Source organism: Hemitrygon akajei, chromosome 5 (assembly GCF_048418815.1).
Source record: "Hemitrygon akajei chromosome 5, sHemAka1.3, whole genome shotgun sequence".
Lineage (NCBI taxonomy): Eukaryota > Metazoa > Chordata > Chondrichthyes > Myliobatiformes > Dasyatidae > Hemitrygon > Hemitrygon akajei.
In genome coordinates, this window is record NC_133128.1 from 116,634,042 (window position 1) to 116,656,586 (window position 22,545).

A 22,545-nucleotide genomic window follows, 5' to 3' on the forward strand; every position below is an offset into this window, starting at 1 on the left:
GGATGATGGGTATGTGTAACTAGCAGACAGAGGAAATGGCAAAGGTGGGTACAGCATTTTAAAAGGCATTTAGACAGGAACATGTATAGGAACAGTTTAGAGAGATATGGGCTTAACAAGGCAAGTGGTGCTAGGTCATTTAGGCAACTTGGTCAGAATGGATTAGTTGGACTGAAGGGTAGGTTTCTGTGACTCAATGACTCCAGAACATTTATCCCATATCCAAAACCACCCGTACCAGCCTACCTTCCATGAAGGGTTCATATACAGAAAGGTTCCAGAAAAGGCCAGTAATATCATGAAGGATCCCACCCAGCCTCCTCATGGACAGTTTGTTCCAACTCTCATCAGCAATGAGACTTCGTAGCATCTACGCCAGGACCACTAGACTCAAAAACAGTTACTTCCCCCAAATAGTAAGGCTGATCAACATCTCCATCCACTAACCCACCCCTCCACACTCCCAACCACCCACTAACCCACCCCTCCACACCCCGCACCATCACTACTTCATTATTTCCTGTTGGAGTCACCTTAAGTGCAGACACTCCTGTGCCTAGTGTCACTTTATGGACATACAATCAATCTATGTATATAAGTTATCGTATGGATTTATATTTAATCTGTTTTTTTGTTATTGTGTTTTTTTTTGTGCTGCATCAGATCCCAAGTAACAATTATTTTGTTCTCTTCTACACTGATATACTGGAAATTACATGAAACAACCTTGAATCATTAATATCTTGAAAATAATCTTTATCATCTGACATGAAGTGGAATCTTCCCAGATCCAAACTGGCTCAAACATTTTCTACATTGCAACTATGTCTGCAGTTCAAAAGTTCTTATCTGTCTGCTACAGGCTGACATAGTGTCATAGAACAATGCAAGCCCTTTGGCTCATCTAGTCTATGCAAAACTATTATTCTGCCTAGCCCACTGACCTGCAGCTGGATCATAGCCATCCACAACCTTCCCATCTGTGTACTTATCCAAATTTCTCTTAAATGTTGAAGTCGAGTCTGCATCCATCACTTCTACTGGCAGCTTGTTCCATACTCACACCACCCTCTGAGTGAAGAGATTTCCATTTCATCATAAGACATAGGAGAAAATTAGGCCATTCAGCCCATCAAGTTTGCTCTGCCACTCCATCATGACTGTTCCCAGATCCTACTCAACCCCATATACCTGACTTCTCACCATAACCTTTGATGCCCTGGCCAATCAGGAAACTATCAATTTTTGCTTTAAATATACCCATGGTCTTGGCCTCTGTGGCAGAGCATTCCACAGAGTCACTACCCTCTGGCTAAAAAAAATCCTCCTTACCTCTGTTCTAAAGGGTTGCCTCTGAATTTTGAGGCTGTGCACTCTAGTTCTGGACACCCCCACCATAGAAAACATCCTCTCCACATACACTTTATCTCGTCCTTTCAACCATCGGTGGGTTTCAATGAGATTCTCCTGTATTCTTCTAAATTCCAGTGAGTACAGGCCTAAAGCTGTTAAACACTCCTCATATGTTAACCCCTTCATTCCTGGAATCACCTTCGTGAACCTCCTCCAGACTCTCTCGAATGACAACACATCCTTTCTGAGATATGGGGCCCAAAACTGTTAACAATACTCCAAGTGTGGCCTGACCAGTATCTTATAAAGCCTCAGTGTTATCTCCTTTTTTATATATTCTATTCCCCTTGAAATGAATGCTAGCATTGCACTTGCCTTCTTTACCACAGACTCACCTGTAAATTCTGGGTGTCTTGCACGAGGACTCCTAAGTCCCTTTGCACCTCTGATGTTTGAATTTTCTCCCCAGTTAGGTAACAGTCTACTTTTGTTCCTTTTACCAAAATGCATTACCATACATTTCCCAACACTGAATTCCATCTGCCATTTTTTTTGCCCATTCTTCCAATTTGTCTAAGTCCTTCTGCAATCACATTGCTTCCTCAGCACCACCTACCCCTCCATCTATCTTTGTATCATCTGCAAACTTTGCCGCAAAGCCATCTATTCCATTATCCAAATCATTGACAAACGATGTGAAAAGTAGCGGTCCCAAAACTCAGCCCTGAGGAACAACACTAGTCACTGGCAGCCAACCAGGTAAAAATCCTTTATCCCCACTCGCTGCCTCCTGCCTGTCAGCCATTCCTTTAACCATGCCAGTATCTTTCCAAGTGCCCCGAAACCTCGTCCTTAATAACGGACTCCAACACCTTCCTAACCACCAAGGTTAGGCTAACTGGCCTATCATTTCTTTTCCTTTGCCTTCCTCCCTTCTTAAAGAGTGGAGTGACATTTGCAATTTTGCAGTCCTCCAGGACCATGCCAGAATTACATGATTCTTGAAAGATCATAGCCAATGCATTTGCTATCTCTTCAGCAACCTCCTTCAGTCTATCTGGTCCAGGTGACTTATCCACCTTAAGACCTTTCAGTTTGCCTCACATGCTCCCCTTTGTAATAACAATGGCACTCACTCCTGCTCCCCGACACTCACAGACCTCTGGCACACTGCTAGTGTCTTCCACAGTGAAGACTGAAGCAAAGTAAGTTCATCCACCATTCCTTTGTCCCCTATTACTACCTCATCAGCATCATTTTCCAGTGGTCCACTATCAACTCCCACCTCCCTTATATTGTTGGCTACTTTGCTTTCATATTTCATCTTTTCCCTTCTTATGGCTTTTTTAGGTGCCTTTTGTTGTATTTTAAACTGTTCCCAATTATTCAACTTCCCACGCACTTTGCTACATTATCCACCATTTTATGCAGCCCTTAACTTCCTCTGTCAGCCTCGGTTGCCTACCCCTGCCACTGGAGTACTTCTTCTGTGGGACATATAGCATTGCAAACTATTCCCTGAAACTTCAACCACCTCTGCTCTGCCCCACCAGCATCCCCTTCCAATCTACCTGGGCAAGCTCCTCTCACATTACTCTTTTATTCCACTGCAATACTGATACATGTCACTTGTGCTTCTCCCCCTCAAACTGCAATATGAATTCAATCATATTATGATTGCTGGCTCCTAGGGGTTCCTTTACCTTAAGCTCCCTAATAAAATCTGGATTATTACACAACACCCAATCTAAAATAGCCTTTCCCTGAATAGGCTCAAGCACAAGCTACTCTAAAAAGTGTTCCCTCTCTTGTGATCCGACATCAACCTGATTTTCCCAATCACCTTGCATATTGAAGCCCCCATTACGACTGTGTTGTAGAGTGCTCATGAGGAAGAGTTGTTGAAAGAGAAGTCTGATCTTTGACTCTGATCCTTCTCTGCAGAAACATGTATGTTTTAACCAAAACAACAAGATAAAGGAGAGAATTCCAGAGTATCACAGCCTTCAGTTGGGGACATTGATGTCACTATCGGTTAGATTAAACAGAGATTCAAACTGATATTGCTTAAATCAATCTCTTACCTGTGCCACCTCCCTGTAGGAATTTAAGGAAGGCATACAGGCAGACAGTTGTGGCTAGAGTTTTCCATGGGGCTCTGTCACTCAGTTCATTCACTGTGGAACAAAAGAGGTGTGCATTAGTGTGGTGATGAAAGTCCCATAAAACCAGGTATGAATTGCAGAGACGAGGAAATTTGCAGACGCTGGACATTCAAGCAACACACACAAAATGCTGGTGGAACGCAGCAGGCCAGGCAGCATCTATAGGGAGAAAAGGAATGAATTGTGGAGGTCTACTTCAAGTACTAAGAGGTTAAAGGCCAAGTTGGATGCACATGAATTCTGCCAGGGTTTGCAGGCCATTACTTCCTACAAAGCGAAACCCATCATCATGAATATCAGTGATGCTTCACTCCCAGACGAACTCAACAACTTCTATGCACACTTTGAAAGGGAATAAAACCACAGCCATGAGGATCCCTGCAGCATCCAATGACCCTGCGATCTCTGTCTCAGAGGCCAACAGGCGAACCCTCACAAGGCAAAGGACCCCGATGGAGTACCTGGTAAGGTTCTGAAAACTTGTGCCAACCAACAGATGGGAGTATTCAAAGACATTTTCAATCTCTCGTTGCTATGGTCAGAAGTTCCCACCTGTTTCATCCTTCAATTCCTCTGATGCACTACTGTCAGGAAGGAGGTACAGGAGCATCAGGCCTGGTACTGCCAGACTGGGTAACCGCTTCTTCCCTCAGCCTGTGAGACTAATGAATACCCTGCCACCACCAAGGTCTCATCATGAGGACAGCAAGCTGTTTACTGTCTACCTGTGCTGTGCAATACATGCATTTTATATTTAATTTTATTAACTTATTTGTGGTAATATTTGTACTTTATGTATTGTGTATGATATATGTTACGTGGGTGCACCAGGGTCCGGAGGAACATTGCTTTGTTTGGTTGTATATATGAACAGGCTGATGACAATAAAACAGAACTTGAACTTGAACTAGAAACATTAAGAGATCAGGCTACAGTGGAATGACCAGTGAGTAATAGCTAAATATCATCTTCTTAGTCAGTCCCTCCAGGCCTGTAATCACTGGAGTTTAGTAGAATGGAGGGGGGGGGGGGGGGAACCTCACTGAAACCTATTGATTATTGAAAGGCTTAGACAGATTAGACATGGAGAGAATGGTTCCTATAGTGGGGGGGGGGGTCTAGGACCAGAGGGCACAGCCTCGGAATAGAAGGACATCCCTTAAGAACAAAGATGAGGAGGAACTTCTTTTAGCCAGTGTGTGAGGAATTTATTGCCTCAGATAGCTGTGGAGGCCAATTCATTGGGTATATTTAAAGCAGGGGTGCTATGTTCTTGATGAGTAAGGTGTCAAAGGTTAAACCGAGAAGGCGGGAGAATGGGGTTGAGTGGGATCATAAATCAGCCACGATGAATGGGCTGAATGACCCAAGTCTGCTTCTGTCTTAAGAATCAACTTCGCATTGTAATTCCAATGAGGAATATGCAGACAATGCCACCGCTAGGACAGCAATGCTTTCAGCTGTAATAGGTATGTTAGTAGTATAGGAGGTAAAATAAATTTTGCCACACTTCCATGTCATTTTGACAGGAACCAGCTGTTCTTAGTCAAAGTACAAAGTAATTTTATTATTTTAATAGGTAGTAATTTTACTACCTTGAGATTCATTTTCTTGCCGGCATTCACAGGAAAATAAAGAAATTCAATAGAATTTATGAAAACTATACATAAGGAAGTCTGACAAACATGCAATGTGAAAAGATGACAAATCGTGAAAATAGTAAAGTAAATAAGTAATCTTTGAAGGTGACTCTTGTGTCTAATAAATTGGCCACTGAGTGTATGTTGTGGCCTTCTGCTACTGCAGCCCATCCACTTCAAGGTTCAAAATGTTGTGTGTTTAGGGATGCTCTTCTGCTCAACATTGTTGTAAAGCACCGTTATTTGAGTTACTGTTGCCCTCCTGTCAGCTTGAACCAGTCTGGCCATTCTCCTCTGACGCTGCACGTTAATAAAGCATTTTTGCCCACAGAACTACCACTCAGTGGATTTTTTTTAGTTTTTCATACCATTCTTTGTAAGTTCTAGAGACTGGTATGTGTAAAAATCCCAGGAGATCAACAGTTTCAGGGATACTCAAACCACCCTGTCTGGCACCAACAATCATTCCACAGTCAGACACTTATCACATTTGTTCCTCATTCTGATACTTGGACTGAACAATAACTGAAACTCTTGACCATGTCTGCATCCTTTATGCATTGAGTTGCTACCATATGATTGGCTGATTAGATATTTGCATTAACAAACAGGTGTACAGGTATACCTAATAAAATGGCCACTGAGTGTATATTCTGTGCTGTTGTTAGTGTGTTTTTTTTTAGAAAAAGTGAACTATCTTGGATACACTGACCTATCTCCATCTTAATACTTCCGGCTCAATTCCTGCTTCCCCACTCCAGTTTCCCTAAATATCCAAATTAACCCATTGGCAATGTGATCTCTACAGCTTATCCCCATGGAAACTCCAGCCTGACCCCTCAGTGATATTACCTTTATCCTATCTGTCCTTCTGACATTCTCTGTAACTGAAAAGCCCAGGAACAGAAAGGTCTACAGAAAGTGGTGGATACAGCCCAGCCCATCACAGGCAAAGCCTTCCCCACCATTGAGGACATTCACCACAAAAAAGCAACATCTATCATTAAGGATCCCCACCATCCAGGCCATGCTCTTGTCTCATTATTACCATTGAGAAGGAGATACAGGAGCCTTAGGTCCCACACTACCAAGCTCTGGAAGTTATTACCCTTCAACCATCAGGCTCACAAACCAATGTGGATAATTTTACTCACCTCAACTCTAAAATGATTCCACAATCTACGGACTCACTTTCAAGGTCTCTTTACAACTCATATTATTAATGATGTTTATTAATCTATTTATTTATTGATTTAGAGTTTTTCTTCTTTTGAACATAATTTGTGTGAATTTGTTTAAATATAGTTTTTCATACATTCAATTGTATTTTTTTTTATTTTAAAATCATAAGATACAGGAGTCGAATTAGGCCATTTGGCCCATCAAGTCTGCTCCGCCATTTCATCAAGACTGATCCACTTTCCCTCTCAGCCCCAATCTCCTGCCTTCTCCCCATATCCCTTCATGCCCTGACCAATCAAGACTCTATCAATATACATATAGACGTTGCTTCCAAGCCATCTGTGATGAATTCCACAGATTTACCATTCTCTGGCTAAAGAAATTCTTGCTCATCTCCATTCTAAAAGGACACCTCTCTATTCTGAGGCTGTATCCTCTGGTCTTAGACTCTACCACCAAAGGAAACATCCTCTCCACATCCACTCTATCGAGGCTTTTCAGCATTCGATAGGTTTCAATTAGGTCACCCCTCATTCTTCTGAATTCCAGTGAGTGCAGGCCCAGAGCCATCAAACACTCCTCATGTAGCAAGCCTTTCAATCCCAGAATCACTTACATGAACCCTCTAGAATGTCCTTTCTGAGATAAGGGGCCCAAAGCTGCTTACAATACTCCAAAGCCTCAACATTGCATCCTTGCTGTTATATTCTAGGCCTGTAAATGCCTGTGAGAAAATGAATCTCAAGGTAGTGGAAGGGGACATACAGTGGCATGCAAAGTTTGGGCACCCCCGGTCAAAATTTCTGTTACTGTGAATAGCTAAGCGAGTAAAAGATGACCTGATTTTCAAAAGGCATAAAGTTAAAGACAACATATTTCTTTAATATTTTAAGCAAGATTACTTTTTTTAAATTTCCATCTTTTACAGTTTCAAAATATCAAAAAAGGAAAAGGTCCCGAAGCAAAGGTTTGGGCACACTGCATGGTCAGTGCTTTGTATCACCCCCTTTGACAAGTATCACAGCTTGTAAACGCTTTCTGCAGCCAGCTAAGAGTCTTTCAATTCGTGTTTGGGGGATTTTCGCACATTCTTCCTTGCAAAAGGCTTCTAGTTCTCTGAGATTCTTGGGCCATCTTGTATGCACTGCTCTTCTGAGGCCTATCCACAGATTTTCAATGACGTTTAGGTCAGGGGACTGTGAGGGCCATGGCAAAACCTTCAGCTTGCGCCTCTTGAGGTAGTCCATTGTGGATTTTGAGGTGTGTTTAGGATCATTATCCTGTTGTAGAAGCCACCCTCTTTTCATCTTTAGCTTTTTTTTTACAGACGGTGTGATATTTGCTTCCAGAATTTGCTGGTATTTAATTGAATTCATTCTTCCCTCTACCAAATGTTCCCTATGCCACTGGCTGCAACACAAGCCCAAAGCATGATAGATCAATCCTCATGCTTAACAGTTGGAGAGGTGTTCTTTTCATGAAATTCTGCACACTTTTTTCTCCAAACATACCTTTGCTCATTATGACCAAAAAGTTCTATTTTAACTTCATCAGTCCACAAGACTTGTTTCCAAAATGCATCAGGCTTGTTTAGATGTTACTTTGCAAACTCTGATGTTGAATTTTGTGGTGAAGGCGCAGGAAAGGTTTTCTTCTGATGACTCTTCCATGAAGGTCATATTTGTGCAGGTGTCACTGCACAGTAGAACAGTGCACCATCACTCCAGAGTCTGCTAAATCTTCCTGAAGGTCTTTTGCAGTCAAACGGGGGTTTTGATTTGCCTTTCTAGCAATCCTACAAGCAGTTCTCTAAGAAAGTTTTCTTGGTCTTCCAGACCTCAACTTGACCTCCACCGTTCCTGTTAACTGCCATTTCTTAATTACATTACAAGCTGAGGAAACGGCTACCTGAAAACGCTTTGTTATCTTCTTAAAGCCTTCTCCTACTTTGTTGGCATCATTTATTTTAATTTTCAGAGTGCTAGGCAGCCGCTTAGAGGAGTCCATGGCTGCTGATTGTTGGGACAAGGTTTGAGGAGTCAGGGTATTTATAAAGCTTTGAAATTTGCATCACCTGGCCTTTTCTGATGATGACTGTGAACAAGCCATAGCCCTAACAAGCTAATTAAGGTCTGAGACCTCGGTAAAAGTTATCTGAGAGTTAAAATCTCTTGGGGTGCCCAAACTTTTGCATAGTGCTCCTTTCCTTTTTTTCCCACTCTAAAACTGTACAAACAAAAATAATACACTAATCTTACTTAAAATGTTGAAAAGAATGTTTCATCTTTAACTTTATGACTTTTGGAGATCAGTTCATCTTCTACTCACTTAACTGTTCACAGTAACAGAAATTTTGACAAGGGGTGCCCAACTTTTGCATGCCACTGTATACATGCCTTAATAACAAATTTACTTTGACTGATAAACTTGGTTTCTCTCCAATCCTAATCTCAGCCCTAAGTATTGACTCTTTATTCCTCTCTCACTGTTGCTGCCTGACTTGCTGAGTTCCTCAGCACTCTGTGTTCCTCAAGATTTTCAGCATCTGAAAAATCTCTTGCTTATTATTCGTCTCTCTGTTTTGACAAGAGATTTTTCCAAGTTCAAAGTAAATTTATTATCAAAGTACATATGTATATGTCACCTGAGATACATTTTCTTGCCGGCATTCACAGTAGAACAAATAAATGAACACAACAGAACCAATTAAAAACTACACACAAAGACTGACATAACTAATGTGGAAAAGACAAACTGTGCAAATGCAAAAGAAAAATAAAGAATAAATCAATACACAGATAGATCAATAATAAATACAGAAAATTGAGAACAAGAGTTATAGAGTCCTTGAAAGTGAATCCCTAGGTAGAGGAATTAGTTCAGTGTTGAGTTGAGGAAAGTAAAACCTGAAATATTAACCAAAATATCCCTTGTTGCTGCTTGACCTCCTGAGTATTTCCACATTTTCCGTTTTAACTCCTGTGAAGTAGAATTCTTACTGTGTCAGTACCACTGCTCTGCAGAAACAATCCTCCATTTTCTTCACCCAATCCCCCTGCCCCCACACAAAGGACTGGTGAGAGCCGATCTCAGCTCCTGACAATCTTTCGGAACTTCATCCCTCCTTCGCAAGCCACTGCTCCCTTTTCACTGCAGCTGCGATTGAGAAACAAAGTAAAAACACGTCCCACGTCAGTCTCCAACCCTCGGCAATCTCCCTTTGGCACTAGTTTACACATGGAGACAAAAGCAGCACTGTCTCAGCAAGGAAACCAGCTTGGCATTGCTTTTGTTCGAGGACCGCTGCCCCTAATCTTAACTGGCAAGAAAGATGACCTCACCCCCCGTAGGTCATGGAGCGTTGAAAAGATGGCATTTAACTCCGTCTCTTTAATGTGGCGCCAACACATTTCTCATAGGGCCCAGCTCACAGGCTCTTTTGATATTCTTCAAAACTGGTTCAGGGAAGAGGGCAAGCAGCAAGCATTTTGTTTAAAAAGAAGAGAAAAATCAATGAGTTTTCCTCAGGGTCTGACAGAACCGATGTGAGCACTGCTGCAAAAAGCTTGAGAAATCCCACAATCAAGATGTTTGATGTCTCGAGAACTGGATGGGAGAGGCAAGTACAACTGGTATCCATGTGAAAAGCCGCACACACATTATCCAGGATCAGACTGCAGAATGCAGCTTGGACCGCTTTCACAATTAACAATAATGTCACTCATCACATTCCAAACGACACAGGAGCAGGATCAGGCCATTCAGCCCATCGGGTCTACTCCTCATGGTGGATTTATTATCCCTCTTAAGCCCATTCTCCTGCCCTCTCCCTATAACATTTGCCACCTTTACTAATCAAGAAGAACCTCTGCAGCTGTCTACGGCAATAAATTCCACAGATTTACCCCCTTCAGGCTAAAGAAATCCCCCCTCATCTCTGTTCTAAAGGGACACCCTTCTATTCTGAGGCTGTGCCAAGGCTGGCTGTGAAAAGAGGAGGGTTGGGCATGAGGCTAGCCATCCCACCCCTTAAAAACCAAGAGCTAGAGAAATGCCAAATTGGGAGAGGAAGGATCTTTGAAGATGGGCTACATCTGCAGAAAAATTGAAAGACAAGCCCAGGTCAGAAAACTCTGGCAAGCTGCTATTGGAGGCCTATGCCCCAGTAGGGATGATGGGCTTAACTAACTAACTAAACTCACAGCTGTACAACACAGAAACACAGCCCAACATGTCCATGCCAAATTTCTGCCATCTGCCCACATAGCTCTCTCTATACTTTGCCAACTAACTGCTTGTCTAAATATCTTTTAAACTCCCCTCACCTCCACTGACAGTGAGTTCCACATATCAACTATCCCCGTCCAATAAAAACTATCCCCTCAAAGTGGCAGCTCAAGTTGATAGGTTGGTAAAGAGAACACAGCCATGCAGTGGACTAGCTGAACTGGACTAAGCTGAATACTCCTGGACTCCTGGCTTGATGTTTGATATCTCACGTGTTGTTTGCTCACATTTTGCCATTTGCACAATTTGTTCTTTTTTCATGCATTGGGTGTTTGATGTTTTCTTGAATGGGTTCCATGGTGATTTTTTGTTTTTTGGCTTGTCAGCAGGAGGACGAATCTCAGCGATATATCACTTATACATACTTTGATAATAAATGTACTTTGAATCTTTGCAAATTTGAATATGGTGTGTTGTCCTTCATTAATCAGGGGATTGAGTGCAAGAGGTAATACTGAAACTCTAAAAAAGTTCCTGTTCAACTACACTTGGAATAGTTTGTTCAGTTCTGGTTGCCTAATTATAGGAAGATGTGGAAGTTTTAAAGAGGATGTAGAGGAGATTTACTAGGATACTGCCTGGATTGGAAAGCTTGGTACCTCAGTAGAAGAATGATGGTTGGGTTAAGAAATAGCTTCTTCTGCCACGCTTTGATACCTTCAGTATGCTTTGATACTATCACTAAGTACACTATTTATAACAGTGCTAGGAGCTGTAATATTATTGTATATTTAACTATATATAGTATAGGCACTTTATGTGAACTTTCACATTGACAGAATACTTTTTTTTGTCTGTTAATATTATCTTATGTGCTGTACGTGATATATGCTTTGCACCTTGGTCACTGATGAGCGTTATTTTAAGTAGCTATATACATGTGTATGGTTGAATGACAATAAATTTGAACTTGAATTTGGTCAGAAGCCCTGCTGAAAACTCCTCATTTTCTACAATGAGGCCTGAATCAGTACAAAATCTAAGCTGATTCCCAAGAACCAGTTCTTCACTCTCAGATTTGTTGCCTTGGTTAAAACATTAAACCAAGGCCCTTTCTCCCTTTCTGGTGGGCATAAAGGATTCTGTGGTACTCCTGATAAGCAGGGACCTCTTCCCAATGTTGTAATCAATATGAACCCTTTAAAATAAGAACAGAAATTACTCAAAAAACAGAAATTACTGGAAACATAAACACAAGAGATCCTGCAGCTGCTGGAAATCTGGAGCAACACAAAGTGCTGGAGGAACTCACATGCTGAAGACATTTAGCACGCCTTGCACTTCTGTGTAAAGAGAAACAGTTCAGAACTGTGATGTTCAAAGTCAACCCTCAAAGTTCAAAGTAAATTTATTATCAAAGTACATATATGTCACCATATGCTGGCCTGAAATTCATTTTCTTGTGGGCACGCAACATAAACACAAAGAAACACAACAGCATCAATTATTCTTTTGTATCACAGTAGCGCAGCTCAGGCCAGTGGAGTTCACAGTTCAATTCAGGTACCTGTAAGGAGTTTGTACCTTCTCCCCGCAACTGTGTGGGCTTCCTCTGAGTGCTCTGGTTTCTTCCCACAGACCAAAGGTGTTCAGTAGATTAACTGGTCATTGGAAATTGTTCTGTGATTAGGCTAGGGTTAAATGGGCGGGCTGCTGAGCAGTGTGGCTCATTGGGCCAGAAGGGCCTGTACTGCGCTGTGCCATTAAATAAATACAAACTGCACACAAAACAACCAATGTGCACAAGAGAACAAACTGTTCAAACAGAAAAGAGAAAAACACTTAGAAAATAATAACACCGAGTAAATAAATAAATAATGTTGAGGACATAATTTGTAGAGTCCTTGAAAGTGAGTCCATGGGTTGTGGAATCAGTTCAGTGTTGAGGTGAGTGAAGTTATCCACGCTGGTTCGGGAGCCTGATGGTTGACGGGCAATAACCATTCCTGAACATGAAGGGCTCTGACCTGAAACATTAACTGTTTCTCTTGGCACAGATGCTGTTTGACCTGTTAAGCGTTTCCAGAATTTTCTTTTTATTTTTTAGCATCTGTGATTTGTTAACTTTCACCTAAAACAGATGACGCATTCACATGTATCATTGCTAACTGAGGAACTTTGCTGAGTGTGGTCAGGTTTATGAAACTCCTACACATGACAAGTCACTTTCATAACACTCAATTAGCTATAAGAGTTCTTTGGAAAGCCCAGAGGTTGTGATAGTGTTACTTAAACATAAATGTTCTTGATATATCTATTATAAGTGTACTGTTTTACATTACTGGTTTATTATGGTTTTACTTGTCACAGAAAGATTCAAACTTTCCAAGTACAAAGTTTAGAACTTAAAACACAGAACACTACAGCACAGTAGCAATGTTGTAGCACAGCAGCTGGCATTACGCTAGCGACTGTCTGTAAAGAATTCAAATGTTCTCCCCATGACCACTTGGGTTTCCTCCAGGTACTCCAGTTTTCTCCCACTTTCCAAAGACATACAAATTAGTAGGTTTATTGGTCATTGTAAATTGTGATGCAATTGGGCTAGGGTTAAATAGCTGGATTGCTGGGTAGTGTAGCTCATTGGGCTGGAAGGTCCTGATCGGCACTCTCTCTCTGAATAAATAAGTAATTCTTCCTTCCCACTTTGCCTTCTATTTTTCTATCATGCACGTGCCTATCCATACTCCTATGTATCTGCCTCTATCACCACCCCTGGCAGTGCATTGCATGAACTCGCCAGCCTCTGTATAAAAAACCCTTACCTCTGATATCTCCACCCTCCCCATTATGTATTTAATACTTGAGTAATATTGTAAATATATTGTTTGATTAAGCTTTCTTTAAATAATTCATTTTGGTTATACGTACGAAATGCATTAATAGCATACGTCATCACAATCAGCGCATCATACGAGTTCCTTCCAGTTAGTTTTTATGTTTTGGAGTTACAAAACATAACAGTGGAGACAAGGAAGTTTTAAGTAAACCTGAGATGACCTACCTATTGAAGGGTATTAGAAACAGTGAAGTTTAAAAAAGATAGAAAACAGCCAAATTCATGGGTTCACAACCATTGAGTACCTGGTAATAATAATCATAATTTTTTTTTAAAAAGAGCAGAAATGGATAGCTACATTGGAAAGATTGATGTGTTCAATTGCACGAGTGATAACTGGATCTTGTATACTGAGTGAACTGAGTAGTTCTTTAAAGCAAATGAAATAGCCAGTGAAAAATGAGTACCTGTTTTGCTGAGTGCATTGGGTTTAAAGGCATACAGTTTGCTTGGAAGTTTAATAGCTCTAACCAAATCAGCCGAAATAAGCTTTGCTGAAATCATGAAAGTAATGCAGCAGCACTCAGAACCAAAGCCATTGTTAACTGCAGAATGCTTTAGGTTTCGTAAGCAGAATCAAAAGGAAGAGGAGTTCATTTCAGCGTATGTAGCTGAATTGAAGAAGTTGCCTGAATATTGAGAGTTTAGTAATGGGTGTTACGCCTGTGCCCCAACTCTGAGGGGCCAAAGGGTACAAAGTAGCCCCCTCCTTTTTGAGAATCGCAAGATCGCTATTAATTCAGGTCAGGAGACCCAGGAAATGAGAGAGAGATGCAGAATCCACAGGGGGTTTGGAATGTCCTGGCCCCTCAACGATACAAAGCCACGGGAAACGGCCATTGTCTCTTGGAGACGGAATTGTGTATTGAGCACTGTGCTATTCATCGACGCCCTCAGGGAATGAGCAACGTGGGCTGGTTGGGGGGATGGCATCATCCCAACCTGATTGACATCTGAGACCCCGTGAGTAAGGATAAAAGAGGGTCTGGGGAACAACCCGTTTAGATGCACCAGGAGAAACACTAGAAATCCCATGACAGCGTTTAATAGCAACAGCCGGTGGAAGGTCCACGTGTGTCCTTTCCCGTTGCCCGGGATTGAGGCCTTACCACGGAAGACGGCTTAGCTAAAGAAGAGATCACCACCGACGACATTTCGAAGGATCGACATCATAACAAGGAAAACGGGCAAGTTCTAAAAACATCGTCTCTCTCTCCAACCAAAAGCTGCAGCCTGAATGAACTTGAGCGACTTTTATATTTCCATCGGACAATACATTATCCCCTAGACAACGATAGAGCTATTTCTTATTGATTGTTATCATACCCGCGCTTTTAGATTTAGTATTGACGACGTATATTATCTGTATGTTTGTATTGATATTATTTTTGTGTATTTTTATCAATAAATACCGTTAAAATTAGTACCATCAGACTTCAACGGACCTCTCTATCTTTGCTGGTAAGTGACCCAGTTACGGGGTACGTAACATGGGCTTAAGGATGTACGGAGAGATTATTTAGTCTATAAAATCTTACTGGAAAACATTCAAAAACAGGTCCTAATGGAAGCACAACTCCCATTTAAAAGAGCATTTGAAATACTTGTATCAATGGAAACAGAGACAGAGATACAATTGAATTGCAGTCAGTAATGAAAGTGAGTGTGAAAAAAATTGCAACATCAAAACAGAAACTGGCCTAGCTGGACAAATTGTGTTACCCTTGTGGATAGGGCTCACATAGCAGAATCAGAATTAGGTTTAATATCACTGCCATATGTCGTGAAATTTGTCGTCTTTGTGGCAGCAGTACAGTGGAACACATAATAATAGAGGAAAAAATGAACTACAAGAAATATATATAATTTTTAAATAAGTAGTCAAAAATAGACATCAAATAAGGAGTGAGGTAGTGTTCATGGGTTCAATGTCTACTCAGGTATCTGATGAGAGGGGAAGAGTGAATCATTGAGTGTGTGCCTTCAAGCTTCTGTGTCTCTTTCCTGATGGAGCAAGAGTCCTTAATGATGGATGTCACCTTTTTGAGGCAGTGCTCCTTGAAGATGTTCTGCATACTACGGAGGCTAGTGCGTATGGTGCAGCTGACTAAGTTTACAACTCTCTGCAGCCTGCTTTGATCCTGTGCAGTAGCCCCCCTCCCCCATACCAGATGGTGTGAACAAAACTGTAACACCAAACCAGAAACTGGCTTGGCTGAACAAACTGTATTACCATTGTGACAGGTGCTCACATACACCACACTAAAGCAGGTTTTAAGATGAAATTTACGGAAATGTAACAAAGTATGAGACAAACAAAGAGCATGTCAGGCAGATAAGAATAAATGGACAGCACAGGGAAGAGAAAAAGCTACAAGGTCGAGTTGCAGTTTCAAAAAGAACACTAATCTGCACGAGGAAATCTGCAGATGCTGGAAATTCAAACAACACACACAAAATGCTGGACGAAGGGTCTCGGCTCGAAACGTCGACAGTGCGTCTCCTTATAGATGCTGCCTGGCTTGCTGTGTTCCACCAGCAGTTTGTGTGTGTTGTACTAATTTGCACGCTGTTTATGTAAACTCTGGTAACAATGAGAGTGGCACAGAACTGAATAGTCTTGAGATTTACAATGTGAAAACTAACAATACAGTATGACTAACAACAAAAACAAGCAATATGGCTTACACCAGAAGTGAACAGTAAATTAATTAAAATGGAATTGGACACAGGCTCGGCTGTTTCATTCATTCCACAAAATGAGTTTGAAACATACGGAACTGAAGCCTGCAGATATCCAACTAAGAATTTAGACTGGAGAAAAGATAACTCTTGTGGGAAATAACATTAGTAGCAGTGAAATACAACAATCAACAAGTTACACTGGGCATGCTTGTGGTAAAAACAGGAGGGCCAGCATTGTTGGGGTTTGAGTGGCTGAGACAACTACAACCTGATTGGAGATCCATCCACCATTTGCATCCCACATCCCCTGCAATAAAGTCAACTGAAAGTGAATTCAGGACAGAACTGGACCACTCTCCTACACAGTGGAGATTGCATCTGATATCACCTTGAGACAACACATCAATCGAGGAGAGCAGAGTTGACTTTTTAGCAAAGAAAGTTGACCAGAGTTGTCAGAACCACCTCCTGCAGCCCCAGAGTCAACTCCTACAACCACCACAAGGTGGCCCCATGACCGCAGATTGTTTCACAGCCACAAATCTCAGCAGCCAAGCAGAGTGATTCCCACCCTTGTCAGGAAAGTCATTATCTTATAAGGGTAAGAAATCCTCCACAGTGATTGAATATTCAGGCTTGAATGGGGCACTTTAAAATTTACTATGCTGTGGATGTCTATATGGTAGTTATATTATATAGTATACAGTACATACGGCATATATGTACACAAGTTGAGATGCATTCTATATTGATGTAGAGTTTATAGCTAACTAGGGAGGAGTGCAGTGTATTTAATTTTTCAGTAATATTGTAAATATATTGTTTGATGAAGCATTCTTTTGTTTAAATAATTCATTCATTCCACAATACTTGTTTATTTATTATGTTTTATTTACTTTTTTTCTCTCTCTGCTAGATTATGTATTGCATTGAACTGCTGCTGCTAAGTTAACAAATTTCACGTCACTTGCCGGTGATAATAAACCTGATTCTGATTCATTATGGTTTATATATACATATAGTCTATGAATGGCACACATCATCAAGCCAGCATGTCATATTACATGCCTTGATTAAAGTAAAAACAAAGTTAGACCCACATTCCCAACTCCATGTTTCCTTTCAATTTGTTTTTATGTTTTGGAGTTACAAAACATAACACCCCCCCCCCCCCCTATATTTTCCTCCAATCACCTTTAAATTATATCCCTTCGAATTAGCCATTTCTGCCCAGGGAAGAAGTCTCTGGCTGTCCACTCTATCTAGGCCTATGATTATTTTTATATTTTTTGAATCCTTGGTGTGTTTTGTGAACGTGAGCTGAAAGGTAGTTTCGTGCTAATTCACTTACGTTGGAACATGGGTTTGACCAGTCAGGAGTGCCCCCTCCTGGCTGAGACAGTAGCACTGCAAGAAAGATCTCCCAACACTGCTTTTCCACTGATAAATGTTTAGCTTTATCAAACGTACATCGAAACATACATGCATTATTTTGCATCAACAACCAACACAGTCTAAAGATGTGCTAGGGGCAGCCTACAACAGTCACCATGCTTCTAGCTCCAGCACTGGTGTCCACAACTTATTAACCCCAACCCGTGCATCTTTGGAATGTGGAAGGAAACTGGAGCACCCAGGGGAAATTACAGAGTCATGGGGAAAGTGTACCCACTCTTTACAGACAGCAGTAGGAAAATGAAGTCTAGTCACTGGTTCTGTAATAGAATTACGCTAACCAGTACGTTACTGTGCCACCCACAGGAGAATGTGGTCTAGCTTATTGCGACAAAAAGACAATGCAGAACCAAATGTGATTTACAGCACAGACACTGCCATTTTACCCAAATTATCAATGTCAAATTACTGTATATATATCCAACACTAGCTTTCTCCTGTTATCCCTGACCTCACTCCATCAAATTCATTTCTCCTTTTAATCTTAAATGCATCTAATCTACTTCTAATTCATGTATTTATCACACATACATTGAAACATACAGTAAAAGTGTCATTTGTGTTAACCTAAGGCTGTGGAGATCAAGTCATTGGATATACATAAAGCAGAAGTTGATAGGCTCTTGATTAGTCTAATGTCAAAGGTTACAGGGGAGAAAATTGGAGAATGGAGCTGAGAGGGATAATAAATCAGCCACAATGGACTGGTGAGCAGACTCGATGGGCCAAATGACCTAATTCTGCTCCAATGTCTGATGTTCTTGTACGCTGGGGGCATCCTGCAAGTGTCACCACATTCTGGAACCAGAGGAATATGGCACGCTTCACAAATTTGCATCTCATCCCTGCCTCTCTGTGTTTGTGGATGCAATTTAGACTTTCTCGCCCTTTCCAAACAGCATCGTTTCTCCCCATTCCCTAGTGGAAGGAAAAATAATTTGTGCTTCTAAGGCACTTATAATAACCTCGAGATTTTCCAAAGTATCTTCCACCTACTAAAGAACATTTGAAATATTTTTCACTGTGCAGCCACTAATGTGAACAAGATATTACAAACAAAAATGAAAATTGATCAAATATATTTTAAATCATAAGACATATGAGTAGAATTAGGCCATCTGGCCCATCAAGTCTCTCTGCCATTCAATCATGGCTGAATTATTTTCAGTCTCAAATGCCAGCACATCCTTTCTTAGATAAGGAGCCCCAAACTTCTCACAATATTCCAAATATGATCTAACCAACACCTTATAAAGCCTCAGCAGTACATCTTTGCTTTTATTTTCTCAAAATGAAAGCTAATATTCCATTTGCCTTCCTTACCATTCACTCAACTTGCAAATTAACATTAGGGAATCTTGCACCAGGACTATCAAGTCTCTTTGTATCTCCAATTTCTTGAATTCACTCCTTGTTTAAAAATAGTCCATGCCTTTATTCCTTCTACCAAAGTACATAATCATACACTTCCCCACACTATATTCCACATGCCACCTCTTTGCCCATTCTCCTAATCTATGCAAGTCTTTCTGCGAAGTCCCTATCAAACTCCTCAACACTATCTGTTCCTCCAGCTCTCTTCATATCGACTTGGCCAGAAAGCCAACAAATCCATCATCTAGTTCATTCACATATAACGTGAACAGCACAACTGAACATCCCCTGTGGAACACCACTATTCACCGACTGACAACCAGAAAAGGCCTCCTTAGAAGGAACACATACCAATCCTCAAAGAGGGATCAGAAGTGGAGAAAGCGAGCAGTTTCAAGTTCCTGAGTGTCAAGATCTCTGAGGATCTAACCTGGTCCCAACATATCGACACAGTTATAAAGAATTCAAGACAGTGGTTATACTTAATTAGGAGTTTGAAAAGATTTGGCACGTCAACAAATAGACTCAAAAACTTCTAAAGATGTACTGTGGAGAGCATTCTGTCAGGCTGCATCACTGTCTAGTATGGAGGGGCTTCTGCACAGGACCAAAAGAAGCTGCAGAGGGTTGTAAATCTAGTCAGCTCCATCTTGGCTACTAGCCTACAAAGTACCCAGGACCTCTTCAGGGAGCAGCGTCTCAGAAAGGCAACGTCCTTTATTAAGGACCTCCAGCACCCAGGACATGCCCCTTTCTCACTGTTGCCATCAGGTAGGAGGTACAGAAGCCTGAAGGCGCACACTCAGCGATTCAGGAACAGCTTCTTCCCCTCTGCCATCCGATTCCTAAATGGACATTGAACCCTTGGACACTACCTCACTTTTCTTAAATATGCAGTATTTCTGTTTTCTTGCATGATTTTTGATCTATTCAATATATGTATACTGTAATTGATTTATTTATTATTTTATTTTATTTTATTTTTTTCTTCTTCTATATTATGTACTGCATTGAACTGTTGCTAAGTTAACAAATTTCACATCGTATGCTGGTGATAATAAACCTGATTCTGATTATTCTCACCTTTGCTTCCAAAGCACCACTCACTCCAGATATTCTCTCTTTTTATCCCTCCCATCAGGCAAAAGACACAGAAGCATATCCCACCAGCATCAAGGACAGCTTCTAGCCTGCTGCTTTCTAAGACTATTCAATGATCCTTAATATGATAAGAGACTCTTGACCTCACAATCTACCTTGTTGTGACCTTGCACCTTGTCTGCCTTCACTACACTTTCTCTGTAACTACAACAGTTTATTCTGCTGCAAAACATACAATGTGCTACAGAAACTCAACAGGTCAGGCAGCATCTCTGGAGTGGAATAAACATAAATGGAATAAAGTGGAATAAGCAGAAACCTTTTATCAGAACTGCATTCTGCATTTTTTGCTGACTTTATTCTGCATTCTGTTTTACCTTGAACTACCTCAATGCACTGATGTGATGAAATTATCTGTAAGGAGGGCGTGTAAAATTATGGCTTTTCACTGTATCTCATTGGCCACTTTATTAGGTACAGGAGTAGTAACTGGTGTCATCTTCTGCTGTTGTAGCCCACCCACCTCAAGGCTCAACGTGTTGTGCATTCAGAGATGCTCTTCCACACACCACTGTTGTAACACGTACTTATTTGAGTTACTGTCACATTCCTGTCAGGTTCAACAGCCTGGCCATTCTCCTCTGACCTCTCTCGTTTAAAATGTGTTTTTACCCACAGAACTGCTGCTCAATGGATTTTTTTTCTTGTTTCTTGCAATATTTTCTGTAAACTCTAGAGATTGCTGTGTGTGAAAATCTAAAGTGATCAGCAGTTTCTGAGATACTCAAACCAATTTGTCTGACACTAACAATCATTCCACTGTCAAGGTCACTTAGATCACTTTTCTTCCTCCATTCTGATGTTTGGTTTGAACAACAGCTGAACCGCTTGACCATGTCTGCATGCTTTTATGCACTGAATTGTTGCCATGCGATTGGCTGATTAGATATTTGCATTAACAAGCACATGTACAGGTGCACCTAAAGTAGCCACTGAGTCTATGTGTCAATAATAAGCCAAATTTTCACTATCACAACCTCCAATTACTAAAACCCAGTTAATGATATATCACTTAGGTTTAAACCAAGGCAAGCCTAGAAAAGCTTTCCAATTATACAGAGGCAACCTTTATTAGAAATTTAATTTCCATCAAAATTCTTTTTTTAAATTTTTTTTATGCATTTCTACAAACCAACTACAAAGAAAAAAAACAGCAAAATGAAAATTAATACAGTGCAAAATAAACATATCAATTGTGTAATTCATAACAATAAGGAAACAGCACCTAGAATAAACTCATATAAAGTTAGTATCCTTCCCTCCCTCCCACTGAGAAACTCTAGGCCAACTATTACAATATGTAAAAAAAATTAAACAGAGCATTCAACCCCCCCCAAAACCATAAATATAAACAAAAAAAGAATAATAATGCCTACTACCAAAACTATAATGTAATTTCCATCAAAAAGAAACCATAAAACTTAGAGGGAAAAAAGCTCTAAGGGATTAAAAAAATAAACTTAATCTAAAGAGGAGTTATGAAAATATTCAAGAAAAGGTCCCCACACATTTTGAAATTTTATGTCCGAATTCAGAAGTGAGTAATGAATTTTTTCAAGATCTAAACAGGACATAATATCATTAAGCCATTGAGCATGAGTGGGTGGGGCAACATCTCTCCAGCTAAGGAGAACTAAGCATATAGCCAAAAGAAAGGCAAAAGATAATGTTCAGCATTTAGTCTTTTTTTAATCTTTATCCCATATTCTTAATTGCCACTTAGAACCTAATCCTCTGATTGCCCTTTTTGGTACCTTGGGTGAGGCAGACGTCCATCAAAATTCAAATTTCAAAGTAAATTTACTATCAAAGTACATATATGTCACTGTATACAAGCCTAGATTCATTTTCTTTCGGGTATTCACAGTAAATCTGATTGAAACATGTAAGATTATTAAGGGATTGGACACACTTGAGGCAGGAAGCATGTTCCCGCTGATGGGTGAGTCCAGAACTAGAGGCCACAGTTTAAGAATAAGGGGTAGGCCATTTAGAACAGAGATGCGGAAAAACTTTTTCACCCAGAGAGTGGTGGATATGTGGAATGCTCTGCCCCCGAAGGCAGTGGAGGCCAAGTCTCTGGATGCATTCAAGAGAGAGTTAGATAGAGCTCTTATAGATAGCGGGGTCAAGGGATATGGGGAGAGGGCGGGAACGAGGTACTGATTGTGTATGATCAGCCATGATCACAGTGAATGGCGGTGCTGGCTAGAAGGGCCGAATGGCCTACTCCTGCATCTATTGTCTATTGTCTATAAATAGAAAGAAACACAGTAGAATTAATGAAAAGTTTATAAGATTTATAAACAAAGATGGACAAACAACCAATGTGCTAAAGACAATACAGATTGTGCAAATACAAAAAGAAAAATAGAATAATAATATTAGATAAGTAATAAATAAT

At 40.7% G+C, this 22,545-nt stretch overlaps 1 protein-coding gene across 1 annotated transcript in view; it reads right to left on the bottom strand.

Moving 5' to 3' along the window:
* The window catches only part of LOC140728086 (ATP-binding cassette sub-family B member 6-like), a 225,474-nt gene that overhangs the window by 161,041 nt on the left and 41,888 nt on the right, over nt 1–22,545 (bottom strand). The window contains exon 5 of the mRNA XM_073046274.1: nt 3,438–3,530. Coding sequence (XP_072902375.1) covers nt 3,438–3,530 — 93 coding nt within the window. The remainder of the gene's footprint in view (nt 1–3,437; nt 3,531–22,545) is intronic.